At 39.0% G+C, this 27,123-nt stretch overlaps 1 protein-coding gene across 9 annotated transcripts in view; it reads left to right on the top strand.

The window, feature by feature from the left end:
- The window catches only part of ADGRG2 (adhesion G protein-coupled receptor G2), a 43,604-nt gene extending 16,729 nt beyond the window's left edge, over positions 1–26,875 (top strand). For 2 of the 9 annotated variants that reach the window (XM_083612247.1, XM_083612248.1), the window contains exons 4-28: positions 3,024–3,077; positions 5,847–5,894; positions 5,997–6,029; positions 6,345–6,398; positions 6,658–6,699; positions 7,666–7,736; positions 8,850–8,917; positions 9,886–9,925; positions 10,029–10,063; positions 10,599–10,696; positions 11,824–11,896; positions 12,306–12,781; positions 14,154–14,334; positions 15,154–15,310; positions 18,336–18,479; positions 18,569–18,691; positions 19,013–19,055; positions 19,272–19,375; positions 20,123–20,250; positions 21,660–21,928; positions 23,388–23,487; positions 24,117–24,400; positions 24,644–24,745; positions 25,773–25,925; positions 26,017–26,875. In XM_083612247.1, coding sequence (XP_083468373.1) covers positions 3,024–3,077; positions 5,847–5,894; positions 5,997–6,029; positions 6,345–6,398; positions 6,658–6,699; positions 7,666–7,736; positions 8,850–8,917; positions 9,886–9,925; positions 10,029–10,063; positions 10,599–10,696; positions 11,824–11,896; positions 12,306–12,781; positions 14,154–14,334; positions 15,154–15,310; positions 18,336–18,479; positions 18,569–18,691; positions 19,013–19,055; positions 19,272–19,375; positions 20,123–20,250; positions 21,660–21,928; positions 23,388–23,487; positions 24,117–24,400; positions 24,644–24,745; positions 25,773–25,925; positions 26,017–26,201 — 3,065 coding nt within the window. In that variant the 3' untranslated portion in view covers positions 26,202–26,875. The remainder of the gene's footprint in view (positions 1–3,023; positions 3,078–5,846; positions 5,895–5,996; positions 6,030–6,344; positions 6,399–6,657; positions 6,700–7,665; positions 7,737–8,849; positions 8,918–9,885; positions 9,926–10,028; positions 10,064–10,598; positions 10,697–11,823; positions 11,897–12,305; positions 12,782–14,153; positions 14,335–15,153; positions 15,311–18,335; positions 18,480–18,568; positions 18,692–19,012; positions 19,056–19,271; positions 19,376–20,122; positions 20,251–21,659; positions 21,929–23,387; positions 23,488–24,116; positions 24,401–24,643; positions 24,746–25,772; positions 25,926–26,016) is intronic. The other 7 variants (XM_083612249.1, XM_083612255.1, XM_083612250.1 and 4 more) reach the window with 7 other exon arrangements.
- The last annotated feature ends 248 nt before the right edge of the window (positions 26,876–27,123 follow it).

Raw genomic sequence — 27,123 nt, 5'->3', positions numbered from 1 at the left:
TCTGATCATTTAACCTTTTTCTTTTTCCTTGTTTGTATTTTTCATACTGAAGTTACTGCCTAGAAATCACTCTGCTGGAGAGCACAATGTAATTTCAAGCACCTCACCCTCTTGTCTTTGTGGAACATGTAAATGGGTCTTGTGCAGTGTTTACCTCATCCATGCATAGTCAATACCTTTATGCTACAAAAAGGTGTATGGATGTCTTGTTTAAGTATTCAAACCAGATTTTTCACACAAGTTAGCTTTGACTAATTTCTGTCCAAACTAATACAAGAATGTGAGAAACTTTGATTCTGTTCCTGTTGAGTTTTAACTACAAGTTGAACAACATGTGGCACACTCTGACTGCATTGGCTTCATGAGGATGTTCTTGTGTGACCACCAAGTCTGGATGCCCACCTCCCCTCAAGTGTGGAAGTAATAAGCAGTTTGGAAATGTTTTAGATTAGCTGCAGTTTGCTGTGTCATATAAACAGACAAACCATGGTTCATCTTAACTATGCTTAATGGAAACAAGCCAACTTCTAACCATAGTTTATAAAGCTTGCTTGTCTTCATTAATCATGGTTAAATCAGCTACAGTTTGGGTTTGAAATGACACCCTAAACTACAGTTAACTTTTAAAAGGGGCAGTCTGTTCCTCACAGCCATGTTGGAGGGAAAATATTAGAGAGAGGTTAGGCTCTTTCTTTCGGAAATGTCATGTTCCTTGCTAGTATAACAGATCTGAACAAAAGTTTTTGTCCCTTAATTAATTTGTATTGCATTATTTATTTATTATATATATTATTAATTTAGTAAATTTATATCCCACCCTCTCAAAGGAGCCTAGGGTGGCAGTCAACAAGTGATAAAACAATGAAAACATCTTAAAAATAATTCCAAAACAGAAAGTCTTGCGGGAAGAGGAAGGTCGTCAGAAGGTGCTGAAAGGACAACAGAGGTGGTATCTGTCTAATATTTAAGGGAAGAAAATTCCAATGGTCAGGTCTCACAGCTCCTTATATTGTGCAGTACAGACTTCCTGAAAAGATGGCATCTGCAGGAAGCCCTCATGTATAGAACACGTTGATTAGCTGGATATTTAAGGCGTGAGATGAATATTTCAAGTTTCCTGGTCCCAAGCTGTATAGGGCTTTATTATACACCAAAACCAGCACCTTGAACTTACCTCTGTAGCTAATTGGCAGCCAGTGCAATTTTTGCAATGATTAAGTTGTGGAATGCTCCCCCCCAGGGAGACCTGCATAGCACAAACGTTAATGTCTTCTTGGAGCCAGGTTAAGACCTTTTTATTTGCCTGGCCTTTTAAGGTTAATTTTAGACCAGTTTTAAACGCTGGTGTTTTAGGTTTTTTAAATGTGCTGATGCTGTTGTTTTTAAATGATTAATGAGGTTGTTTGTTTTTTTAAACTTTAAGCCACACTGAATGCCCTTGGACTGCAGATGATGATGATAAATAAATATGAGCGCACAACCAATATACTGAAATACGGTTGTGCTTTGGTTGCCAAATGCCTTGGAACTCATACGTTTCGGCTCCCAAACGATCAAAAATTGGAAGTGAGTGTTCTGGTTTTTGAACGATTTTCGGAAGCCAAACGTCCGGCACGGCTTTGGCAGCTTCCGATTGGCTGCAGGATGCTCCTGCAGCCAATTGGAAGCCACATCTAGGTTTTCGAATGGTTCCGGGAGTCAAACGGACTCCCAGAACGCATTCTGTTCGAGAACCAAGGTACGACTGTGCTGAGATTGTGCAGGCATCACCATAGGGGACGCAGGGGAGGATTTTTTTAAAAAATTCCATCCCTGTGATTGATGGACCCATGTGGTTACTTGACAAGGGGGAGCCTTTATTATACTTATACCCAGATCCTGAATTGCACTTTGTGTTATCGCCAAACTTTTCTGTTTTCCTCCCTCTTGCATTGAATTATCAGGAACATCTAATTACCAAGAGATGATTGTGTGTGGGGGGAGTTTAGAACTGTAGGCATAAAAGTGTGCCTGTCTTCAGGTTTGAGAGAAGTATGGAGGTTTTGCATTCCTATCTTTCTTTGGGTTTAAAAAAAAGACTCTATGTTTGGCTGGCAGCAGTGAGAATAGGTTGCTGGACTAGGTGGGTCATTGGCCTGATTCATCAGGACTTTTTTTTTTACTGTAGTGATTAAGCAGATAGCAAAAGTGCTATTTTTGTAACATCCATGTATGGAAAGTAGTCAGTGGCCTCGTTCAGAGGTAAGACTAAACCATATTTTAGCACTACAGTGAGATTTGGTCCCATGCATTCTTTTATCCCTTCTCTTCCCCTGGTAATGGCTGAAAGTAGAATGGAAACGTTTGATTACTAATTTAAACTAATTATGGCCTATTGTTATGTCCAAACTGGGAACTATACTTAAGTTTTAACAGGTTTATTCAAACAAGTTAGAATTATAAACCATGGTTTGAAGGTGGATGAGTTGGCTGAAATATGTGAGCCCAAGGCTTATTCAGTGCTAGCACTAAACTATCCTGCAGAGTTATGTCCAAACAAGACCAGAATGTTTTAGGTTTTGGTAGGTAATTTTTATTTTGAAATCAACTCCTTTGTTTGGAGTGAACAACTGGTACATATGCCAGTCCATTTTATGAATTTCTGCATATGAAAGAATAAATGTTCGGAAATGTTTTGTTTTGAATGTATAAAAGTTTAACAAATTTTGTGTGTTTCTTCAATATCACCTTACCTTTAAACACACAACCTAATTTTGGGTTGCTATGTATTATTCCATGATATGTACCTGAACTGTTCTCTCTGTGTGAGGGTTGGGGTGTTTTTTTTTGGGGGGGGGGAGTGTTTGTTGTACCTGTCAAACTTGAACAGAAATTCATTAGTTACAATATGGTTAAATAGTTTCATATTGCCATCTTGTGGTCAATAGTGGTAGCTGAACAATAATTGTATTCTGTTTTGTTTTAAAGGGCAAACAAAAACTTTTATTTAGCCTAACTAATGTATTAAACTGTCTCCCACTCAGGCAATGCTGGCCGTATCTCACCAAAATTTGGAAAAGCTCCAGGAAGTACACCAGGTATGTCTATTTTTATTTTTTTAAACTTTACTTCAAGAAAAGTATTATAAAATATAACACACCATAATGAAGATGAAAGATGCAACTGACGCCCCATTGGTTTACAACAGACTACAAACTGTATCTGGTGTCAGCCTTTTAAAAAATCTGCTCCTATACATGGATATGTACATTCCTCATTTTATTATACAACTAGATAAATTATTTCCATACTTAGGTGCTAAATGTGTGCTGCTTTTACTCAAGGATTTACAAAGAGGAATGGTCTATGGTGTTGAAAGAAGTTAGTATATCATAATTAGGTTTAGCAAGAATTTCTACTTCAGATGATTTAATTTCTAAGGCATTTCATGAATATTGGTGAATATAAATCATTTTTAGTCATGTTATTTGTTAACCTACCTTGCATGTTATTTTGTCTTGTTCTGTTAAAAGCAATAACTCTGGAAAGAAAAACACCTCCAAGCTACACACAATAATCACAGCTTCTCAGTGTTATAATCAGTATAAATATTTTATGTAGATTACAAGGACATCTTTGCAAGTGATAAAGAAACACTGACAGCTGACACAAGAGTAAGGCTCCTTCTCTAGAGGCATGACCCCTAGCACTGTTGCCTTTACAGTGGTACCTTGGTTTAAGAACAGCTTAGTTTATGAACAATTTGGAGTAAGAACGCTGCAAACCCAGAAGTAGATGTTTTGGTTTGTGAACTTTGCCTTGGAAGCAGAACATGTTCCACTTCCTGTTGAGTGTGTTCCATTTGTAAATTAAGTCCCCGGCTGCTATGGAAAAGCACGGCTTGGTTTAAGAACGCTTTGGTTTGAAAACGGACTTCCGGAACGGATTAAGTTCATAAACCAAGGTACCACTGTATATTGCAACTGGCTTTCCACACTAATGAGTATTTTGTTTCTTTAATAAATTAATAATAATAAATTTTATTTATATCCCGCCCTCCCCAGCCGAAGCTGGGCTCAGGGCGGCTAACAACAATAAAACAATACAAAAGTACAACACAAACAACGCTCTAAAATCATTCATTATAAAATTAATTAAGTTCAAGCCACTGGCCACTATTGGGCCAGAGCTCCGCGAAGATTGCCGAGGGAGGGAGTCAGGCTGTGCCCTGGCCAAAGGCCTGGTGGAACAGCTCTGTCTTGCAGGCCCTGCGGAAAGATGTCAAGTCCTGCAGGGCCCTAGTCTCTTGTGACAGAGTGTTCCACCAGGTCGGAGCCACAGCCGAAAAAGCCCTGGCTCTAGTTGAGGCCAGCCTAACTTCTCTGTGGCTTGGGACCTTCAAGATATTTTTATTTGAAGACCGTAAGTTTCTCTGTGGGGCATACCAGGAGAGGCGGTCCCGTAGGTACGAGGGTCCAAGGCCGTATAGGGCTTTAAAGGTTAAAACCAGCACCTTAAACCTGATCCTGTACTCCACCGGGAGCCAGTGCAGTTGATATAGCACCGGATGAATGTGATCTCGCAGCGAAGACCCCGTAAGGAGTCTCGCTGCAGCATTCTGCACCCGCTGGAGTTTCTGGGTCAGTCTTAAGGGCAGCCCCACGTAGAGCGAGTTACAATAATCCAGTCTGGAGGTGACCGTCGCGTGGATCACAGTGGCTAGGTCAGGGCGGGAGAGGTAAGGAGCCAACTGCTTAGCTTGGCGGAGATGGAAAAATGCCGCCTTTGTTATAGCTGCAATCTGCGCCTCCATGGAAAGGGAGGTGTCGAAGATTACACCCAAACTCTTAACGGACGGTGCTGGCACTAACTGCGCCCCCGCAAGAGATGGGAGTTGCCCCCCCAATCCCATATCGTCCCGTCCCAGCCACAGGACCTCTGTCTTCGAAGGATTTAGCTTCAACCGGCTCCCACGTAACCATCCAGCCACAGCTTCCAGACATCTGGTCAGTGTGTCTGGGGCCGAGTCAGGATGGCCATCCATCAACAGATAGAGTTGGGTGTCATCGGCATACTGATGGCAACCCAGCCCAAAACTCCGGACAAGCTGGGCGAGGGGGCGCATAAAGATGTTGAAAAGCATTGGGGATGTGTATATATCCCACTAAGCTTTGTGTATATATCTTTGTGTATATATCCCACTAAGCTCTGTCCGCACTTGTGGGCATGACATAACTGTTGTGAGTAGGGCCATGTGCAACTGAGCACACATTTACTATAATAACCCTAGTGGTGGGTATCATTTTATTTCCCTGTTTTTGTTGCTAAAACACTTTCCCATTAATTTTTTTTTTAAATAAAGGTGTAGGGCAATCAAAACGTGAGATTGCATTTCAGGGTGAGATGAAACCAAAAGAGTGTTAATAAAATCTTTACTAATTGTTGTGCTAGCCCAACAAGGCTTCTACTGCTAGAAGATCCAAAGAACTGTTTAAGCTTATACAAGACACTGCAATCGCTTGTCAGAAGTTTTGACATCTTTGAAAAGCAGACCCCTGTGTCTTACTACAGACTGCTTCTGGAACTCCCCCCACAGCTGCAAAAGCAGCTTGTCATACCACTAGGCATTTTTAGGAAAGCAAGTCTAAAATTCCCTCCTGCTCACAGAACTGCTTTCACATTTCTTTCGATCTTGGTCATAGGGAACAAACTTTCGTCTTACAGCATACACATAGTAGACAAAGTTATACCCAAAGCATAATTTAATCCATTCCTTTCTAGGTTTATAAATGAAAGGTAAACTATTTAAAAATTATTTGTGCTTCTCTATATTTTCAATTTTAATTCAAAAAATTCTTTATTTGCAGCAGACTCATCCATTGTCACTTTTGTCACCTACCCTAACAGTGCCACAGGCAAGATTTCATTCATATTTTTGACATAGAGTAGGCTTGCCTTCTTTAACTTTTCCTCTTTAATTTTGCGGTTTGCATTGATTTTGTGTTTTATATTCTTAGATGCATCTTCAGAGGAAGCTCTGAATACTGAAGGTAAGAATTGCTTGCACAGAGAATGTATGTAAACTGTAGCTAACTTTTTGCAGTGCTTTTAGTTTAAATAGAAATAGGCCTTGCCTCTTGTTAAAAGCTAAAATACTGTCACAGTGATATTTTGGCGTAAAATGAGCATCTTTCTCTTTGTTAAAGCCAGCAATGGGATTTGGGGGTGTGTGTGGTACAATTCCGTTACAATTATTATTTTATACTAAATTGCTAAAATCAAAATAATAATGATGTGTGGAGTGTGTGCAGAGGAAAGATCTGCATATACCTGTCTATTAAGAACACAAATTTCCCTAGATGTGGACAGAACAATATACACTGGAAACACAGCTATGTCAACTTCTACAACTGTGGTTGGTTAAGGTATCAGAATTAAAACCTATTATATATTAGAGTTGTGACACATTGTTCTGTCTTCGCTATGTGTTCTGTCCCCACATTTATTCCACTAAATGTAGGCCCTCACTCAGTTTCTAAAGACAGAAATATATCACTCCCATTTTGATTCCATGCTAGGAGCTGCACTAGAAATAGGTAGGATAATGAGTGAAAGTTATTATAAACTTATTTTATAATGTTCGAATTAAACTTTTCATTCCATTTTTTAAAATTCTAGACAATCATGCATGCAACTTATCATCTATCTGCCAAGACTCAGGTTAGTGACCTTCTCTTACTTCCATTTTAGATTAGCTTTCTTTCAGCTGAAATTGTAGAGTTTAACTGTGTTTAGTTCCAAAGTTGAAACAGAAACTTTTTGTGTTGTCCGCTCACATGTGGAAGAAATGGAAAGGAGCGTTTTGTCACCCCCAAGGCTGATGCAGGCTCATTTTCATAATTTATTCATATAGAAATTTATATCCTACCATTCTAATGCTAATACATTACTCTGGATGGCATACAGCAATTAAAAATATTGCCGCTTTTTGAAGCAATAGTAAAATGAGACAGGGCAAGAAGACAGATAAAATAAGATCATAAAAGCATGGTGATTATTCCCAAACACTTGCCAGAATTAGCAACAACCTTCAACAACCAGCAAAAAACAGTGAGAGCTGGAGCCAGGTGTTCCCTAATCTGGGTGTGGTCATAACTAGGTATCTCTAGTCCTACCTATTAAGTAGTGGGTTGACATAGCAGACGACACAGAGAGTTCTCCAAGTAGTTCTTTATAAGTAAGCTGGAACTGAACTGAACTGAGCAGCTCAGCTGGCCTGCTTTTATAGGCAGCCGGCTGTCAACATTGTAACAACAACACCCCAGGGTTTCCTGCCTAAATTAACTGATGTGGACCTGAGTGAAAACTATATACACAATACCCCTGGTGGCCAGGGTGAGAATTTCAATACATAACACTACCCAACTCTGCTTCAGCAAGATGGGGCACGGAGAAGGGCCACTCACTCAGATCTTATATAGCAGGCAGATTCATATAGGATGGCTTGTGGTGTCGCCAAAGACTGTGTGGAATAGTCATCCAAATTCCGCATCTGTGCAAAAGAACAGAGGGTCACATGATTTTTGCCCAAGGAAGCTTAAAAGTACAAGCAGAGGTAGTATGTGTTTTCTGTTGTCAAAATTATTCTAAACCAAGCTATTAATAACGACGACTTTTACTTTTCAGTCTTCTACATGGGCACTATGAAATTTCAGCCCAGGGAAAACAGCTCTAATGCTTTCTATAACTTAACACTCGTAAGTCTTTTCATTTTGATGAATTGCTATTCCGTGATCCAGTTTTGGTTGCAATCTTGATATTATAATTATATCCTGTGATAGTATTGGGAAAATTATATGCTTGTATCAGGAAAGAGCCACCAGGAGGGTCCCCTAGAAAAAGCTTGTGTGATTGATGGGGTAAGTTTTGATATTAAGTGGGCAGGTACAGAGCCGAATTTAAGTTTGATGAGGCCCTAAGCTACTGAAGGTAATGGGGTCCTTTATATGTCCAGCTGTTCTTTGTCAGCAACAAATTGACGCTGTTTTTTGTGTTGAATATATGCTATATAGTAATTTATAATAATAATAATAATTTATTATTTATACCCTGCCCATCTGGCTGGGTTTCCCCAGGCACTCTGGGTGGCTTCCAACAAAATATTAAAATACAGTCCATACACAAAACCTACATACAACAACAGTGTTTTGCGTTATTTTATTTTATTTTTTATCTTATATTTTGGAAATGTACATCCAGTTTTTTTCCTTTAAATTTTTTTGGGGCCCCCAAGAGAGTGGGGTCCTAAGCTATAGCTTGCTTAGCTTATACATAAATCCGGCATTGGGCAGGTATGACGTAGGCAGTGAATGGGAAGGAACATTAACCTAGGCTGCAGGAAATTCTTGCTTGCTACTAATAAAGTTGATCATTAAGAGATGGACATAATTAAAAACCTTCTTTTTATGATTGATATTAATTGACTTATTTGGCAGGGGGTCATCTAGTCAGACAGAATCTTGGAACTTGCCAGGTCCAACACATATTCATGGATGTGAATACTTAGGCCCCTTGCTTTGTCAGTGGAAGTTGCTTTAGAAGGCGAAAACCTGAGGAAATGTACCCCAGAAGCTTTTGTCAGATACTCCCAGTGTGTTGTGGTAAAAGCTTCAGGGTCAACTTTTTTCGCTCACTTCAAAATAATGAAAGTAGGGTTTCTGGGTAGGGATAGGGTTTCTTAAAGCAACATACCTCCTGGGTGAAGGGCCACGTCACCTACATTGTTATTATATCTGTCCTGTATTCTTTAATGAGATCCTAGCAATGTACACAGGACTGTACTTTGTTAATGTTTTCTTTTTCTTCTCTAGCAATATCCTGGGGACAGCACCAGTCAGTACCAATTGCAAGATACTTCACCAGTACTAAAAGTACCAAAGTAAGCATTCCATAGTTCTTTATTAGGTTTTTGTCCCTTACATCATACTGAATGTATGGTCATATTTCATTTTGAGTACTCTCACATAGTAGTGGCTGCATTTGCCCATCATTCTAAACCATGGTTTAATGTAACATCAGAGTACTTAGTCTCCCAGGTTTGCATGTTTTACGCACTGATCTCCTCTTCCCACAGTACTTGTAGAATGCCAGAAGCTCTTACATTTAGTTTCCCTTAAGCTTGGTTTGTTACGTGTGAAACAGGGCCCATGATGCATCTCTATGAGCCATTTCGAAACAAGCCAACTTCAAACCATGGCTTGTTGAAACTAACCATAGTTAGTGAAACTATGATACCAGGTTTGGATGCAAATATAATTTGAGTTTAGGAAAGATGTGGGGAACCTTTGGCTCTCCAGATGTTGCTGAAACTACAACTTCCATAATTTCTAACCATTGGTCATGCTTGCTGGTGCTGATGGGAGCTGTAGTTCAGCAACAAAGGCTCCCAAAGGCTTGCACAGCTGTTTGTTGTGGCAGCCCTGGCTATAAGTTCCTTAGGCAAATGGTGCCTCTAAGAGACACCTCTCTGTGGGGTGGGGGGATCTCAGAGACCAGGGAGGGCAGCAGCAGTTGCCTGGAGGACTCCCAGGGAGAGGGGAGAGGAGAGGAAGCTGAAGGAACACTCCACAAGGGATATTGTTTGAAAAAGGGTGAGAGGCTGCCAGCTCTGCAGGAAAGCGGTGACACAACTGGGCTCCTGGGCCCCACAGGGGTGCCTCAGAAAGAATGTAGTTGGTCCAGGGAGCCGTGGATTCAAAAAAGTTGAAAGCCTCTGTTGTAGGCATAGGATATGATGGACTCCATTGTTAGGGGAAGCTGCTGGAAACTAAACTGGCTCAGGGATAATTTACTAGTAAAAATCAAATATAGCATTTCTGACTAAGCTGGTAAAAACTTTCCTTTTAGCATTTCCGATTTCAACCAAACCCTTCAGAGCATAAGTGAGGTAAGTAAGCATTCAGATATTACTATAGATATTTATTTGTGGACGCTTGTGTAATTTTGAACTTGATGATCAAGTAATTTATTTTAAATTTGTTCTTTTATAGTCATCCATCATACAGTGTCACGAAGTAATCCAAAGGTTTGTCATATTCCTAGTGATTATTTTATTGGCTACACATATATTAAAAAGTGGAAGGACACTTCAATGCTTTAATAGACATTTTATAGTGCTATCCAACTCAGAAGTGCTATACCCGGAATAACTTTTATAAACAGCAAAGCCACTTCTGAAGAAATGTTTGAGGAAGGGTGTGCCATCTCAGTCTTCTAACCTCTCAAGTGGAAAGCCATTAATTCTTGAATTATTATTTTTTAAACCCACCTTCAAATCCCCATAGATACTGAAAATATTGGAAAAATTAAACTCTTATTGATGTTTGTTGTTCCTACAAATAGGGTTTTGCTTTGTTTTTAAATTAGTTTAATTAGATCCAATAAGTAGTAACAGACGTTTGGTCCTCATTTGTCTAACAGGACAAGCCAAATAATGGTGCACGCTTATATAGTTTAGAATAACGTGATTTAACTGATTAAGCAGGAACACTGCTTTAAATAATTCATATGCTGGCATTCAATCTAATAGCATTTACTAGATTTTTCTTTTCACATTGTAGCAGATCAGAGTGCAGTTTCACAATAAAGGTGAAGAAAAACATGGATATAAGCAGCATATTGTCAAAATTGGAAGGGAAAGCAGAACTTAGCCTAATAGGTAAGTAACCAATAATCTCTTGTTCTATAGACTGAGATAACCAATGGCACAGATCTCATCTAAATTCCAGAATTTAAGCCTTTTGCAAGGGGGGGGGGTTTAAAAAAGTATCTGAGAACTGTTAGTAAAACTGGGCTAAGGAGAAACAGTGTTTGACAACCCAAAAATCAAAAAGTCTACTTCTGGTTTGTATGTTAACCCCTTTCTCACCTCAGTCCTTTTATCTATGGATGATAATAGGATGAGATCATAAATCGATGAGCTGTCTCTGTTTTATATCAGTGCCAATATTTAGTGTGGAATGATATCTGATTTGAAGGGCCTTCAACACAAGAAGTGGTGCATTTGGGATGGGTGGGGCCTGTACTCCCTGGTCACCTATGGATTCAATTAAAGGAGCTCATGCTCCTACTAGGATGCACAGCTAAGTAAGGGAAATTGTTTGGGTCTGTGTATAATGTAGATACTACAACAGAATTTCCGGTGGCTAATAGATTATACCCAAGCCTCTTCACACAACTAAATAATTAATCTATTTTTTCCATTTATTAATATGTATTAATCAATTTCCACTCAACCCTTCAAGCAAGCTCTCAGAGCAGCTAATTTTTGAACTTCCTTGTGAAGTGGAATGACAGAGTGATTGTATTGCATTTTATATGTTCAAAATACTCTTATGTTGGGGTTGGGCAAAAGGTAGATTTGATAGTAGACTGTTGGATGACCGGCAGTTGACCTGTAAGGATTTCTGATCCCCAGTTGTTTGAAAAGACCAACAGACTCTCCTGCAAGTGAAAAATTAGACAGTTGAAAGTTTAAGGGAAAGCAAAGATTTGTGCAGATGAGGGTAAACACAGTTCTGTTTCTGAAAACAAGTTCTTGAGCTGAACACAGAGGCATGTTATGTCTTTTGTTCTATGTGTGTTGCTGCCCCCAGTCACTATTTTGCCTCTGGTTGCTGTACCTTGGAGTTCTTTTAATAAACACAATAGGTATTATAAGCCTGAAATCTGCCCACCTGCTCTGTCTGACAAAAATAGTTAAAGTTATAGAAGTTAGTTGCTTTCATAATAATATCTAACTGGCAAATTAAAATGCTAATTGTTCTTAATTTTTTGTTTTTCTAGAGTTGTGCTGTTGTCCAGCTTTTTGGCCTGACTCTTGTCCCTCAACTGTTGAAGAGCTAAAATCACTGCAATGGTAAATGTGTTATAAAACAAGGCTTCTGTATTTGCAACCATGTGCATGCTCTATGGAAGTGAAAGAGCATTGTTCTGTTGTTTACTTTGCCTATGAACCACTGTGTCTGTGTTAGGAAGGACTGTCTCCTAAATGGCTGTGGAATAAGCTTGATGTCACATTTAGCACTGTTTTTAGTGCAGAATTCGAAATCCCTTAACATACCTGAGTTATGATTGTGGCTGGTAAAGAAATCCTCTGGACTCATGAAACACCTTAAGAATATTAGCAAAACCAAATCTGTTCTTAAATCTATCCATATAATAATTACCGCGTTTCTTTGGAACCTTGCATATCTCTGTCCGAATGCAAGTTGCTGTTAAACTGATATCAATACCTGTGCATAATTTTATCTGTGTTCTTCCTGTAGTGGTATTTATGGAGCACTTCCTTGCACAAGCCCTAGATCTCCTGACACATCCGTTTTACCTGTTACTCCTTCCACCATGCCTTCTGATGTTGTGACTCTGCATGGGTATCCTTCCTCTGAATCAACCACTGCTTCACCTCCACCTTTGACTAAGCCAACCATTGTTTCACCTCCACCTTTGACTGAGCTTACAACAATAGATTTTTCTCCTGAGCTTGCTACAAATACGGTTCTTCCTCTCACTGAACAAAACAGCGTTGTGCTTCCTTCTGCAACTCCTACCAGTGCAGTTCTTCCTCCTTTTGAAACAACTAATCCAGTATTTACAACAGTGCATTCCACAATGGATGTAGTACCTCAGACTACTTCCAAACCTACAGTAGCAGTTTCCCCAGCCACCTCAACTGCCATGACCACTACTTTGGATATTCTTTCCACTACTGAAACAGATGGAAGTCCGAGAACAGTCAGCAAAGGTAAGCCTTATTTTTAAATGCATAGCGAAGTTCTGTTGTTACTAGACATGGGTTACACATGCACTTTGTGGTGTGGTGTGAGACTAGAAATGTGTCTTTATGGAGCTTGCTCCATTTGGCAAGCTGAATTCTCAATAGCTTACCATGTAGTAGTGACTAGTAGGTGGTTTGCTAGTGTGGCGATAGAAATCCAGTCAGTACGTTGCAGCACCTGGAGCAGAGGTGGATGTGAGCCAACACTGTGCCAATGCACAATTGCTGTGTGGACAGTTGATCCAGTTTGGGCATAGGTTGCTGACATCTGCAGGGGCAGCTGTCTGTCAAGCAATCATGTATGTGTATGCTACTGGCTGCAGCAACACCTGCCCCCTTTCACCTTGCCTTGTAGCACCAGGTAAGGACAGGATTTTCCCTTTCCTCTCTCTTGTTGTGGTGTCGCCACTTGTTTTAGTGACTTGCATCCCTAGCCGCAACTATTCCAATGTTGCATGTGCCAATTGCATCCTAGTGTAAGTCAAGGGAAGGAATTCAAAGGGTTGTCATAAATAAGGCTGAAACCTGGAATATGTTTGCAAACGTAAGCTTTAAAGAACTGGATGCCCTTGTTCAGCCGTTCTAATTCATGCAACTGACACATGTTGCATGCTGAACCTGCATGGTAGGAGGAGAGTGAAGCACACTCACCATAGTGCTTTGACCATTTTAGCCAAAGGGTGAAGATGGCCTGGGGCTTTCCCCTGATACATCATACTGACATCTCCCAAAGATAGGATTAGGAATTTTAGAAAGTTCTGTTCAGTCTATGTCATAAGATCTTTTAAGTCACTGGAATTGAATATGAAGATATCTTACATTAAATATATATTCCACGACAGCTGATTTGTTTATTGGAGCAATTCTTGAAGGGGGGAGGGAAACACCAGTTCCATTTCAATAGGAGTGTTAAGATATCTTTATAAACCATAGTTTAGCATGACATGCATGAGCAGGAATGAGCCATGGTAAGCCTTCAACTTCTACATCCCCCCCCCTCAGAAACTTCTATTTTCTATTTACCATAGTTTGATATGTCAAACGGTTTGACAAACCGTGGTTAATATACTATGGTTCATCTCAAAACAAAGTGTTTGTTTCTTAAGCTGGCTTCTTGAAACAAACCATAGCTACAACTAATCACGATTCTGTGGTCGGGCACTGCAATGAACTGTGGTTAATGAAAAGCAGAAGATAAATGTTCCATATTCTCCCTCTTAGGAAGAAAACGGTATGAATGAGTACTCAAAACTTTGGTTTAGTGTGATGTGAATTTAACGCTTCGTTTTCTTCTTTTCAGCTTTGGATTACATACTTTGTGTTTTTCCATCTCTTGCAGAACCAGTGTTCCACAACAAGACCAACATTGCCAACAGTACCGATTTCGAGAACATAGTTTCTGAACTGGAGCACAATTTGACTGCCCAAACAATATCACCCGTGCTTGCAAAAGCAATGCTAAACACTGTTGATTTTCTTCTAAACATTTCCGCAAAACATATATCTCCACTGTCTAAAAGGTAAGTGTCCTGTACATTTTGTTATTTTGATAAGGCTTGTCTGTTGTGTGCGATTCTAATATAATCAGCCATGTGTGTGTGTGTGTATCTCACATACAAGGGGCTGTTGCCCCTGTTTGCTTCTCTCACCCACCACACGCACAGAAATCCCCCCTTCCCCTTAGAGTTTGCCCAGGCTACCCATCCTCCCCCTGCTTTTACATCTTGCTGCTGCTGCTGGGGAGAGAAGGGTCACATACCAAGTGAGATCATTTGTCCATCTTGCTCAAAAGTGTCTACACTGATTGACACTGGCTCTTCAGGATGTGAGACTAGAGATATACCCCGCCCTGCTTTGAGTTGCTAGAGATTGAACCTCGGACCTTCTGCATACAAAGCCAATGGTCTACCACTGAGTTACAGCCCTTCCATGCACAAACACATGTGGCCACTATGTGGCCATGGATGAGTAGAATGCCTCTTTAGATGCATAAAAACCCCCAAAAGCTCAGTTATCTGATTATAGGATTCGAGAGGTTGATACTTACCTGGGCCTTCTGAGATGAGATGGATGGATGGATGGATGGATGGATGGATGGATGGATGAATGAATGAATGAATGAATGAATAAATAAATAAATAAATAAATAAATAATACTTCATTTTCACTCAGAAATTGAACTTGTCCATGACTTCTCAGTTTTAGTGATACCCTTTCGAAGCATTTCTATATTTTCAAGTTATTCAAGTGAAGTTACTTTTCATTAAATGCTTATAATTTTTTTCTAACCTATTATATAAGGAACATCATCATGTCATCTCCTGTTTTTACTTTAATAGAATAATAAAAATAGTGGATGGAATTGGCTTAAAATTGAGCTTCCCGGCAGAATCCATTAATTTAAGCTTCCCTTCTCTGGCTCTGGCTGTGCAGAAAGTCAACAGCACCTCGTTTAATGGAGTTTCTTTCGCTGTTGAAGATTCCCCACACCTTCAGGTAAGCTACCCCTCCCCTTTTTGCTTTGGTAAACCTGAAAGGGAAAGAGAACCTGGACATATAGCTTGAGTTTGGGAGTTTTGTTAAGGGTTATTAGAGTTGCCCTGACAAACCTACAGTTCCCAGAGTGGTGATCAATCAGTCTCTCTTCCCAGGGAATTCTGAAAACTTGAGCTCTGTGAAGATAATTAGGATCTTGTAACAAGGACATGTTAAAAACAGCCATGACTGTTTAAAGTGGCACAATACTCCTTTAAATGTATAATGCAGTTGAGGCCAATGTTTGATGGAACTTACATGCAGGAACTGAATATAAGATTGCAGCCAGGGCACTGAACGCCAGATGGGCAGGATATAAATAAATAAACTACTACTACTACTACTACTACTACTACTTTATTTATCACTTACTTCTAAGAAGGCATGTATAAGATTGAAGTGTAGTCTTCAGCATTTAAATGAAAAAAAAAAAACCAGACTGTATTGGCCAGTAGATTTCAGGGTTCAGTGGGCTGTATCCAGTGCTTTTTTCCTGGGGGGATGCAGGGGGACGCATACCCCTAAACATTTTGTGATTCTAAGGTCAGCCTCATTGAGAGGCAGTATTTCAATATGAGTTGGAAAATGAGAGTACCCCTAAACATTTTTTAGGGGGGAAAAGCACTGGTTTTAGCCAATATTACCTTTGTTTTAGTATAGAGTGCTTCTGCTTGCACAAGCTGGAACAGCTAATTTTTACTGAACAACACTGCCCCCCGGGCTGCCGCCACCTTTAAGTCCTCCTGCCCCATACAAAAGCTGCTTCTAAGAGTTGGCAGACCCTTTAAAATAGAATGGAGTGTGACATGGAGGACTGCAGGAGCTTATTTTTAAAATATGATTTTAAACAATGTGACATATCCTGTAGTGATTTCATGCTCTTTATTGCAGCTTGTAAAACAGTGATTGAACTTCCCCCCAAACCTCAGGCTTTTATATACATTATTTACACAATGAGTCCCATCTGATTGGCTGATTTTGCTTCCCTCCTAGAGCCTGATTGGTCTTTTCCTGCAAGCCAATCACAGTTGTTGCATTCTAGGATCCTACTTACCTATTGTTCTAGGATCCAAGCTTAGTACATAACACCATGATTACAAAGAGTTCCTGATCTGATGAAGGCTGACAGAATTGCTTCTTTTCTCTTGCAATTGGCTCTGGTGTCTCTTTCTGCCATGTGTTTGCCTTGTCACAAGCATTCTATCCAGAGGAGATCGTAGAATAATTTGATATTTATGCCCTCTGTGAACACTAGAAATAAGATGAAATAATAATGAAACCTAAAAATCCTTCTTAATTGTTTTGAAACTAGGAAAAACAAATATATAGGAAGCTGCCTTACATTGAGTGAGACAAATTTATATTGTCTACAGTGGCTGGCAGCAGTTTCCCAGGGATTCAGGCAAGGAGCATCTCCCAGCCGGGGGGCCACTAGGTGGCGCATCGGAAGATGGCTGACAATAACATCTCTCCGACCCACACGAGGTAATTTGGAGGCTATGATGGGGGTAATTAGCCTCCTTAACCCCCCCAGGATTATGGGGGGGACGGCCCTTGCCTGCTGTGCCCTATACCACCCCCGAATTTGTCGGGGTGGGGGCACTAGGCACAAAGCCCTCCTGTGGGATTCCGGCACTCCTTGACGCCGTCTCTGATCCGCGCCTCTAGTTTGCAAGAATCTTCAAAAGAAACAATTTGGACGAGATAAATTGCACATACTTCAAGGAAAAAGGGGGAGTAAAGACTGCTGACAGAAGAGATCTCTGATAACAAGGCAAGAATAAAATATGAGAAGATACGACAAGATACGGTATTGCAAATGACTGAGGGGGGAGGGGGAAAAAACCTTCCATTCCTTTTTACGTGACTTAACAAGAATCCCCTCCCCTAATAAGTCAGAACTTTAAGGACTTAAGCTGTGATTTAAGGCTGTGTGGAGATAAACTTTCGAACCAAAGCAATGTTTCAAGACGAAGCTGGAAAGTTAAGAGTTTTGGAATGACGCAGTTAAAAATGCCGTCGCCATCTTGGGAGGCATTGTTGGAGCTCTTGGGTCTGGGAGGAGAAAGAGAGAAATAGTGCTGTTTACATATCGTGGATAAACTCCTCTGTGGGATTTAAGAGCGAAAAAAATGCCTGATTTATGATGGAAAGAGTGATGTTATCTACGAAGGAGATATATGGAAACCATCTGGACTTAGATTGGAAGAACGGGAAATTCACACAGGATTATTATATTTGCTTATCGGCTTAAGGAGACTAACAGAAGAGATCGTAAAAGAAAAAGAGAAATTTTATGAACAAGATATGATGTGGAAACACCAAGATAAGACTGGATAGAATTATGAACTTTGTCTGGACTGATTGGGACTGATTTGGACACTAACGCAGTAATAAGAAGATGATTTGAATCCCCCTTTGGATCTTGAAGTATGGGTTCCCCCAACAAAATTTAAAAATTTGGCTTTGTAATTTGGAATTTATGTGATGTGATTTAATTTGATGTGATTGGCCAGTTAATAAAAATTATTAAAAAAAAAAAAAAAGGAGCATCTCCCAGCCTTACCAGGAGATGCTGAAACCTTTTAAATGCAAAGCTGCTGTTCTGCACTTTGTGCACAATTTTAGCTAGCCATTCTTAATGATGTAATTTTATGTTACCTATGTATGAGTCATTAGGAGCTGAAAGAAGAGGACTCGTAGCATTCAGGGCACACACAAATTCATCTGTTCACCAATTAGACTGAATGGGGTTGAAGAGGGAAATGCTTCCCCTGCCCCACAGCTGATGCTTCTCTTTGTTGGTTGAAGTTCATAATTAGGGGAGTCAAATTGGGGTAGATAGATCAATTTGATATAGTCAATGCCAGTAATACTCTTCACTAAGCACAGCTCCAGACTAGGCTAAATCTAACACAAAGCACAAGGTCCAATTGCCTCTCTATTTTGTATGCATAATAATATTCTCTCTATCTCTCTTTTTAAGGTTGCTCTTGGATCTGAAGTGCCTACAAAAAGTGCTGGATCCATTACGCTTCCATCATCAGTCATGACAAATTTGTCACCAGAAGCTCAGCATCAGGCTTCTAGAATTACCTTCAACTTTTTTGAGAAGACAACTCTTTTCCAGGTATGCCTTCAGACTTTAGCTTTAGTGTATTGTGGCTATAAATACATTTTAATACAATTAACATGAGGGTGTTTTTTCTCTCTCCCCAGGATCCCTCACTGGACAATTTGTCCCTGATCAGTCATGTTATATCATCAAGCGTTGCTAACCTCACAATTAGCGACTTGAAGACAAATGTTACTGTCACACTACAAAATGCCAGCCCTACTCAGGTACAAATGCAATTTGACCAGTTAACAAGCTTCTATTGCTACAGAACACAGAAATGAAATTGTCTCATCACAAAAAGGGTCTAATTTACATTAGGCAGACAAGAAAAAATAGCCACATGGAACAGCTGAGATATGATTTGATGGTGGTAAAGGAGCAAGAAAGGAAAAATTCCTGGGGTGTGTGTGTGCACATTTATCTATAAATGAGAAATATTTGTAAACAGAAAGCTGATTTTCTTTTTATTGTATTGTTCATTGTACATGGTTTAATTTCAAGGTGTCTTGGAGATAACAATCTTTTCTCCCCGTCTCTCCAAACAGGGGAATTTTGTCAGATGTGCCTTCTGGGACTTCAGTAAAAATGGTATGCCTGTGTGGTTCTGTCTTTTAAATTTTATTAATTCAATCAGTTTATATTCAACAGCAAAAAAACCGCTTACATCTGTCTAGTATATAGAAGACTACTACAAAACTAAACAATCCAACAGTAGCAACCACTAGTTTAACTTGCATTAACTTTGCAATAGCTTAAAACTCTACCAGTTATATATTAACAATGGAACCTTTTAATTCCTGGCAGGTGGCAAAGGAGGCTGGTCCTATGATGGCTGTGTAGTTAAAGAGAGAAGAACAAATGCAACCGTCTGCAGCTGCAACCATCTCACAAGCTTTGGAGTTTTACTGGTAATGCCTGTAGTATATAACCAAAAGCTGCAAAGCGGTTCCTTATGCCACTAGGTCTTAATGGGTGGCTTGCCTTGTGGCATAGAAAGGTGGGGGAAATCACGGGAATATACCTGATTGCAAAGTCCTTTGGATTGTTGGTTAAAGTACCTGGATTGTGGTATTAAAAGAGACTAATATGTGCTTAAAAACTAGTATGTGCTAAGGCACATGATCCTAGGTTCATGCATGGGAGAAAGAAAGAGGTTCAGTTCAGGTGTACATATATCAGTTTATTTAGCTGAGACATGCACAAGCTTTGTCCCCATATACTCCACCCGTTTGCTGCTGCTTCCTTCCTTTTCCAAGTGTTCTATGGAAGACTTCTTTCCCAATTAGGATGTGGTTGGAAATTATGGTTAATTTACTTAGGAAGTCTTCAGATGCTGGTACGCTGAGAAGATGAAGGTGTGGCCTAAGGACAGAGCATATGGGCACAAGGCTTGTGTAGATATCTCAGTTTGGTAAAACCAGATATTTATGCTTGAACTGAGCAAGAGAGATTAAGGTAGATTAAGTTGGATTTTGTAATCTCTTTGTAAAAATATAGATAACACGTAGCATTTTTTAAAAAAATGATTTATCTAGAGCTGCCTTACTGTAGAAATCCAGGTGTTGGTTGTTCTGGCAGTGAATAACCAGAACATGGCTTGTAAATGAAATTTGTTCTCATGCTTCAAAAGAAAACATTTATTATTTCCTTTGCAGGATTTATCAAGAAATGCCACTACTATATCTCCCACACAAAGGCTGATTCTAACGTTCATCACGTACATAGGCTGTGGCCTTTCAGCCATTTTTCTTTCTGTTACTCTTGTTACATACATTGCATTTGAGTAAGTACCTGCTCAGTTCTAATCATATCATAATGATGGTTATTATTTACTGCATCTATTATTTATTTATTCAAGGTATTTATAGACCAGTTTTCAGGTGGACCTCACAGAGTACCTTTCATAGGATTATTACAGCGATAAGTGCTGATTTTTTTTTTAAAAAAAACTTGTTTGTTTGAAAGAAGCTGTTGCGGCTCCTTCACATTCCCCTCAGGGCAAGATGGTTCTGCTGAAGTCCCTGTGTGGCAGGCAGACGAGGGAAGAGCCTCTTTAATGTGGCTTATATATCAATGTAATCACATTGAAGGATATCATACTATATTGAAGGACATTGATATTTTGCTATGGCTGAGAGCAAATTTCAGAAAAGAAACAGCTAAAATTTAAAACAAACTTGGATTATAATAAAGTTTTGTTTATGTGAAGTCAGGGATAGAAATTGCCTTAAACTGAATAAAACAATATACATATTTTTAAAAGCATCGTCTTGTCTTTGCAATTGACATCGATACAAAGAAACTCATTGAACAAATTTTGCAGTACGTGGCATGCCTTAGTGGACTGGTTAGACTCCAAAAATATTGTTCTCAAGAAGAATTGATATGACCTGGAATTTAACTTCTTGTTCTGTTGTCATGCAAAAACATAAGTAATCCTACTTATTCCAGGTCATATCAATTCTTCTTGAGAACAATACCTTTTGTGTTCTAACCTGTGTTGTTGTTTCTTCCCACACCTGTTTGAAAAAAGAAGAGTGTATATTCAGTAATTTCACAATTTCACTGTAAGAACAGGGACATAAATGAATCAATTATTAGATGCCACTTTTCTTTGGAATAGTGATTTATTGCCCCAAAAGACAATGTATCTGTTTTTCAAAACATTTTTGTTCTAATTTAGTTATAACAAAAATATAAACTATTCCATTTGCGTTACTATCTATTGTTATAGATAATTAGCTTTATCCAGACTTGTTCTTTTGCAAATGGAAATACTCATTCTGTTTGCAGAAGAGGTAAGAGTCAAGGGAGGGTTTTACTGGAAGAAGCAGAATTGGTGAATATTGCCTGCCCGCTTCCTCCAGGAAAAATTAGGGACCATGCTAATTTTCAAATAGTTATAATAAAAATAAAATAAAATATTAATAAATTACTGATCAAGCATGTTTTTAAACTGCACTTTTTACACATGTCTTTCACATGATTTTAGAATTTCAAGATACCCTGGAATTTATTAATTTCTGTTGCAGCTAAAAATTAGTAAAATTTCATCTGCACATATGGTCTTTGAACTGCAGTTGGAAAAGGTTATTTGTGTCTCAGATGGCATTAAGACCATTAAGATTGTCACTTTTCTTGAATATTGTGATTGATATTGATGCAGGCGATGTTCATTACTTGTTTTTATAGGAAAATCCGAAGAGATTATCCTTCTAAAATCCTCATTCAGTTGTGCGTTGCTTTGCTTCTTCTGAACCTGGTTTTTCTCCTGAACTCCTGGATTGCTTTGTATAAGAACGAAGGCCTGTGCATCTCAGTTGCTGTATTTCTTCATTATTTCCTTTTGGTTTCTTTCACTTGGATGGGCCTTGAAGCCTTTCACATGTATCTGGCCCTTGTCAAAGTGTTCAATACTTACGTTAGGAAATACATCCTAAAGTTCTGCATTGTTGGCTGGGGTAAGTATTTCTTTCTGGATTTATCTTTGAAATGAGAATATATATGTCCTTCTAACTTGTTTAGAAGGATGGAATCCCATACCTGAGAGTACAGCAATTGAACGCAGTGGGGCTTTACTTCTCAATAGCCATATATAGGATTGCACTGTTAGTTGCTAATGGGAGATCTATACACAGAGCAAATGTGCTGCAGTAGACAGTGTGATAGAATTAGACTAGGATTTAGATTTCCATGAGATGTTGAACTCAGCTACATTAGTCAAATTACATTATAAATGCATTATAACATTGTGACACCAGATGGTGCTGTAGAGCTGAAATTGCAATTCGGTGATATTTTCCATTGTGAGCTTTACAATGGTTTTTTCCCCAGAGCATTTTCAGAGTGTTTTTTTATAGCTGTATAGATCTAGCCATAGATTCAAACCGCCTTCAGCTGTGAGACGCATCTAGTCTTAGGCAAATCACTATTTCTCCACTTAGCCTACTACACAGTAGCTTTTTTATTAAGAATTTAATTGATTCAGTTTAACTGAAATGAAACAACAAAAGAAGTCAGTGTTGTTGCACGGATAAAGTAATGTATCATCATGTATGCTTAGTGAATTTTAAAATAATAGGATCATTATACAAATTTTTGCAGCTCATAATACTTGTCTTTTTTTTAAAAAAAAAAGTCAGGCACAATTTCTTGGAAACTTATTCAGCAATTAATATTCAGAGGGAATTGGGATGTTATGACTTGTAATAGTGAACAAGAGCATTGCATAGGTACATTGCATAGGTACATTGCATAGGCCTACCATCGCTTCCTTCAGTTTCCAAGCAGCATTGCAATAGCATACCTGCCCCTGGCTGAAATGATAGCAATGGGGGCTCTAGGCCTACCTGAAGAGGGCATTCCAAAGGCAAGGAGTGCTGCTGAAACAGATCTGTCTGAGCTCTCAGAAAAAAAGATTTGTTTATACACATACATAGTCATGTGTTCTTCTTCTGACAGTGATGTCAGCAGACTGCTTTCGAGTACGCTAATCTGTGGGATTTCAACTCCTTCTAGGAAACCTGCTATACTACATAGTGCTGTCCTAAAGATTATAAATGTATATGTATTGCTCTGAACATTTGTAATATCAAGTAGTGCCCATCCACCAGCACAATGTGTCTTCAAATTCCTAGCCCCCTGCATCCCTCCCTGCAGGTCCCCAAAATCTGCTCTGGAAGGTCAGAGCATCATCTAGAGTAGATCTGAGGAGCGGCATGCAGGGCTGTGCAGGGGAAGAGAGGAAGGAACCATTCCGGTCCTTTGTGCAAGCAGAATCTGCTCCCACGACATTGTATTTCATCCTAAATACATGTTTTACTGTTGTTTCTATACAGCGGTTCTCATTGCCACCTCTCCAACAACCTAAGTATGTTTTTGCTATATTTTCCATATACCTAATGCCTTTTTATCTTTCAGGGGTACCAGCAATTATAGTAGCCATTGTACTGATAATATCTCGAGATAACTATGGACTTGGCTTTTATGGAAAGTTTCCCAACGACTCAAATGATGAATTGTAAGTCAGCAACAACCGCCATGTGCTGAAAGTATGAAGTTGCTTAAGTGGTAGCATATACAGGGATGGTTTTTGCTCCTCTTAATAATCATTCTTAAGGTCCTATGCCATATCTGTGACTGAGTTACTATCATACATAACTCTGGAATGATGGAAGAAAAAGAAATGATATAAAATACGGATGTAAAATTAAAAGCATACATTTAAAACATGATTGTGCCCTGAATATAAAGAAACAAGATATTTCATTGTGTTACTTTAGGTGTGATATATCCTTTTGAATGCACTTGATTGCAGTGATGGAAAAAGTTAAAAATTTAAACCAAGTGAAAATCTGATTAAATATATATATATTCAATCTGTAAAGACAGTTTGTGGCCTAGTTACTAACTTCAATTGCAAGTAAGGTAGATGTGTAGCGGACTCATCAAAACTGCAGACTACATGGCCCAATTTTTTTTTTATGTTGTTGCATGATGGGATGCTATTCTGCCAGGGGCAGGGAGAGAAAGGGCTTTACTGTACGTGGAACTAGTCACGTGACTTTCTCAGTTTAGAGCTTTTCATTTTCAAAATGTTTATGGAACTGACTGTCACTTTTCATGTCCCGTTTTGTATTTTTATTTTAGTTGCTGGATTAAAAATGATATTGTGTTTTACATCACGGTTGTGGGATACTTCTGCACAATATTCTTGTTGAATATCAGCATGTTCATAGTAGTGCTGATTCAGCTTTGCAGAATCAAAAAGAAGAAGCAACTTGGTGCCCAGCGAAAAACCAGCATCCAAGATCTCAGGAGTGTTGCTGGCCTCACGTTCCTACTGGGAATTACTTGGGGATTTGCCTTTTTTGCATGGGGTCCTGTAAATCTTGCATTTATGTATCTCTTTGCCATCTTTAACACCTTGCAAGGTATGTTCTTGGGGTTGTTGTTTTTTTAAAGTAGATCGTATTAAGACATAATTAACAGAATACTTATAGCACTCTGTACAATGCACACAAAGCACTATCTGGATGCAACCCCTTGGTCCCAGCAAAGGGTGTAATAGGATCAGTTGAATCCTCCTCTTTGATGATCTAGCAGTTTTATAAATAATTAAAAAACCAGGTAAATCCAGTGCGTCTCTTAAACTTTAACACATTCTTTTTTTGCAGGTTTTTTCATTTTTATTTTCTACTGTGTAGCGAAAGAGAATGTCCGCAAGCAGTGGAGAAGGTATCTGTGTTGTGGAAAGTACAGACTGGCTGAAAATTCTGGTAAATATTTTTTAAAAAATATTAAAATGTGTGTAGTCACAGTGAGTTGAATCCAAAGGTGCTGGGATAGCTCAGTTGGTAGAGCATGAGGCTCTTAATCGCAGGGTCCTGGGTTCACATGGGGCGAAAGATTCCTGCACTACCGGGGGTTGGACTAGATGACCCCCAACTCTACAGTTCTCCGATTCTATGATTCTATGTATCTTTGTAAGCAGAAAGTGCTTACAAAGCAGATCCCGCACTGTTACAAATGGGGACGGGACGGTGCTGTGTAGAGGAGGGAATGGGAAGACACGCTTGCATGAACTCTGAGCTCGGGTAAGGCTTCTTTGACTGCATCTAGAATTTACATTTTTCACTGTTGCCAAATAAATTTACCAATGTCAAACAAACCATTTTCAGACCATATACAGTGGTACCTCGGGTTAAGTACTTAATTCGTTCCGGAGGTCCGTTCTTAACCTGAAACTGTTCTTAACCTGAAGCACCACTTTAGCTAATGGGGCCTCCCGCTGCTGCCGCGCAGCTGCCGCACGATTTCTGTTCTCATCCTGAAGCAAAGTTCTTAACCCGAGGTACTATTTCTGGGTTAGCGGAGTCTGTAACCTGAAGCGTATGTAACCTGAGGTACCACTGTATTGGTTTGTTAGTGTAATTAATCTACTGTTTCTAACTCTGTAATTACGCAATCAGCAGAAACTGTTCTGCAGTGTTTATCAAAGCACAAGCTGGCATGCTATGTGAAGCAGATTAAAAATCAATTTTATGAAACTGAGTTTTTGTTATTAGTGAAATTAGAGAACTTTGGTATTAAGAGAATTTGGATAGTCAACATTTTCTAAATTACCAAGGATAAAACAACAATTAAAAAAATGTAAAGTATTGGCAAAATCTATAGTTATAAAACCATTGGAGGGGGGGAATAGGGGCTTTATAGATATGAGGTTTAAATTACCCTATTAATAGTACTTTTGAATGGGGCTTTAACATACATAATCATTCTTTTGTAATCCTTATTTTGCTGTAGATTGGAGTAGAACTGCTACAAATGGATTAAAGAAGCAGAATGTTAACCAGGCAGTATCCACTTCCTCCCATTCTTTGCAATCAAACAGTAACTCCACTAATTCCACCTCAATGCTCATGAATAATGATTACTCAGCGCAAGCAAATGGGAATGGTATGTATACAGTACTAAGATACTCAGCTTCTATATTGAACCAGTCAACTGGCTCGAGTTCTAACAAACTTTTTTTTAATAAACATTTCAGGCAATGTCTCCAGTGAGAGGAATGGCGTTTCTTTCAATGTGCAGAATGGCGATGTCCGACTTCCTGACTTTTCAGGGAAACAGCTCATATTTCAAGAGAACCATGACACAGGCCCTAAGAAATCTTGCATTTCACTTCGAAGGACTTCAAAGAGAGGGAGCCTGCACTTTATTGAACCGATGTGACATTATTAAAAGTTGCTATTGTTTCACACAGTGACATATAGGTTTATTTTAACCGTTTTACATAATGTGAGAAGACTACCCCCCCCCGCCCCAGAAAAGGACATTATTTAATATATAATAGCAAAGCTTCAAGGCAGCCTCCAATGGTCGAAAGAGTTTGTATTGTTTTTTTCTTTTAATGTCAGTGAAATTAATTGACAAGGTACGTTAGACGTAGCATCGTGACTGGAAAACACGACCGGCTAAATTGTGGGGTTGTTTTTTTTAACAGTGGATGTTACAAGTTCCTTTTACAAGTTCAACTTTCAGTTATGAATAACTCGAAACATTGTACAGTAATGTTGTAGTACTATAGATAATTAGATGCGAAACTGAAAATGATGCTTAACAGTGAGATCCTTTACATGTCTGTTCAGAAATAAGTTCCACTGAGTTCCAAGGAACTTACTCCTAGATGTGTGTGTAGGTTTGCCTACATAGTAATATGTGATGTCTGCATCTTTTAATAGGATGTAGTCACAGATATAGTATTGTATATAGACAAAACAACAACTACCTTTGATTATCCTTTATATTTATTTCTTGTAAATTAAGTTTAATATTCCTTTGTATAGAAAAAAATAGTTGTGCAGAGTTTGAAGCCTTATTGTAATTATAAATTTATATGAAGTGAATTATTTCAGTCTTCCTCGAATACTTGTGTAAGTATATACAAAAATGTGTCTGTGAAATAATTTAAAATGGTCATATACAAGTTGGGAAGACATGAGATTGCAAGTATGACTTCGGTTGGTGAGCTTGCTCATCACAGTTTAAGAACACATGAAAACCTATTGGGATTTTTTTTTTTAATCTACAATTTAAAGATGAGGAAAAATCTACCACTTTTTCTCCCCAGAATGGTGGTGTCATGTTAAAAGAA

This window comes from Podarcis filfolensis (genome assembly GCF_964270895.1).
Source record: "Podarcis filfolensis genome assembly, chromosome: 4".
In the NCBI taxonomy this organism is placed as follows: domain Eukaryota; kingdom Metazoa; phylum Chordata; class Lepidosauria; order Squamata; family Lacertidae; genus Podarcis; species Podarcis filfolensis.
The sequence above is the reverse complement of the archived record's forward strand: the minus strand, read 5'-3'. Positions and strand labels throughout refer to the sequence as shown.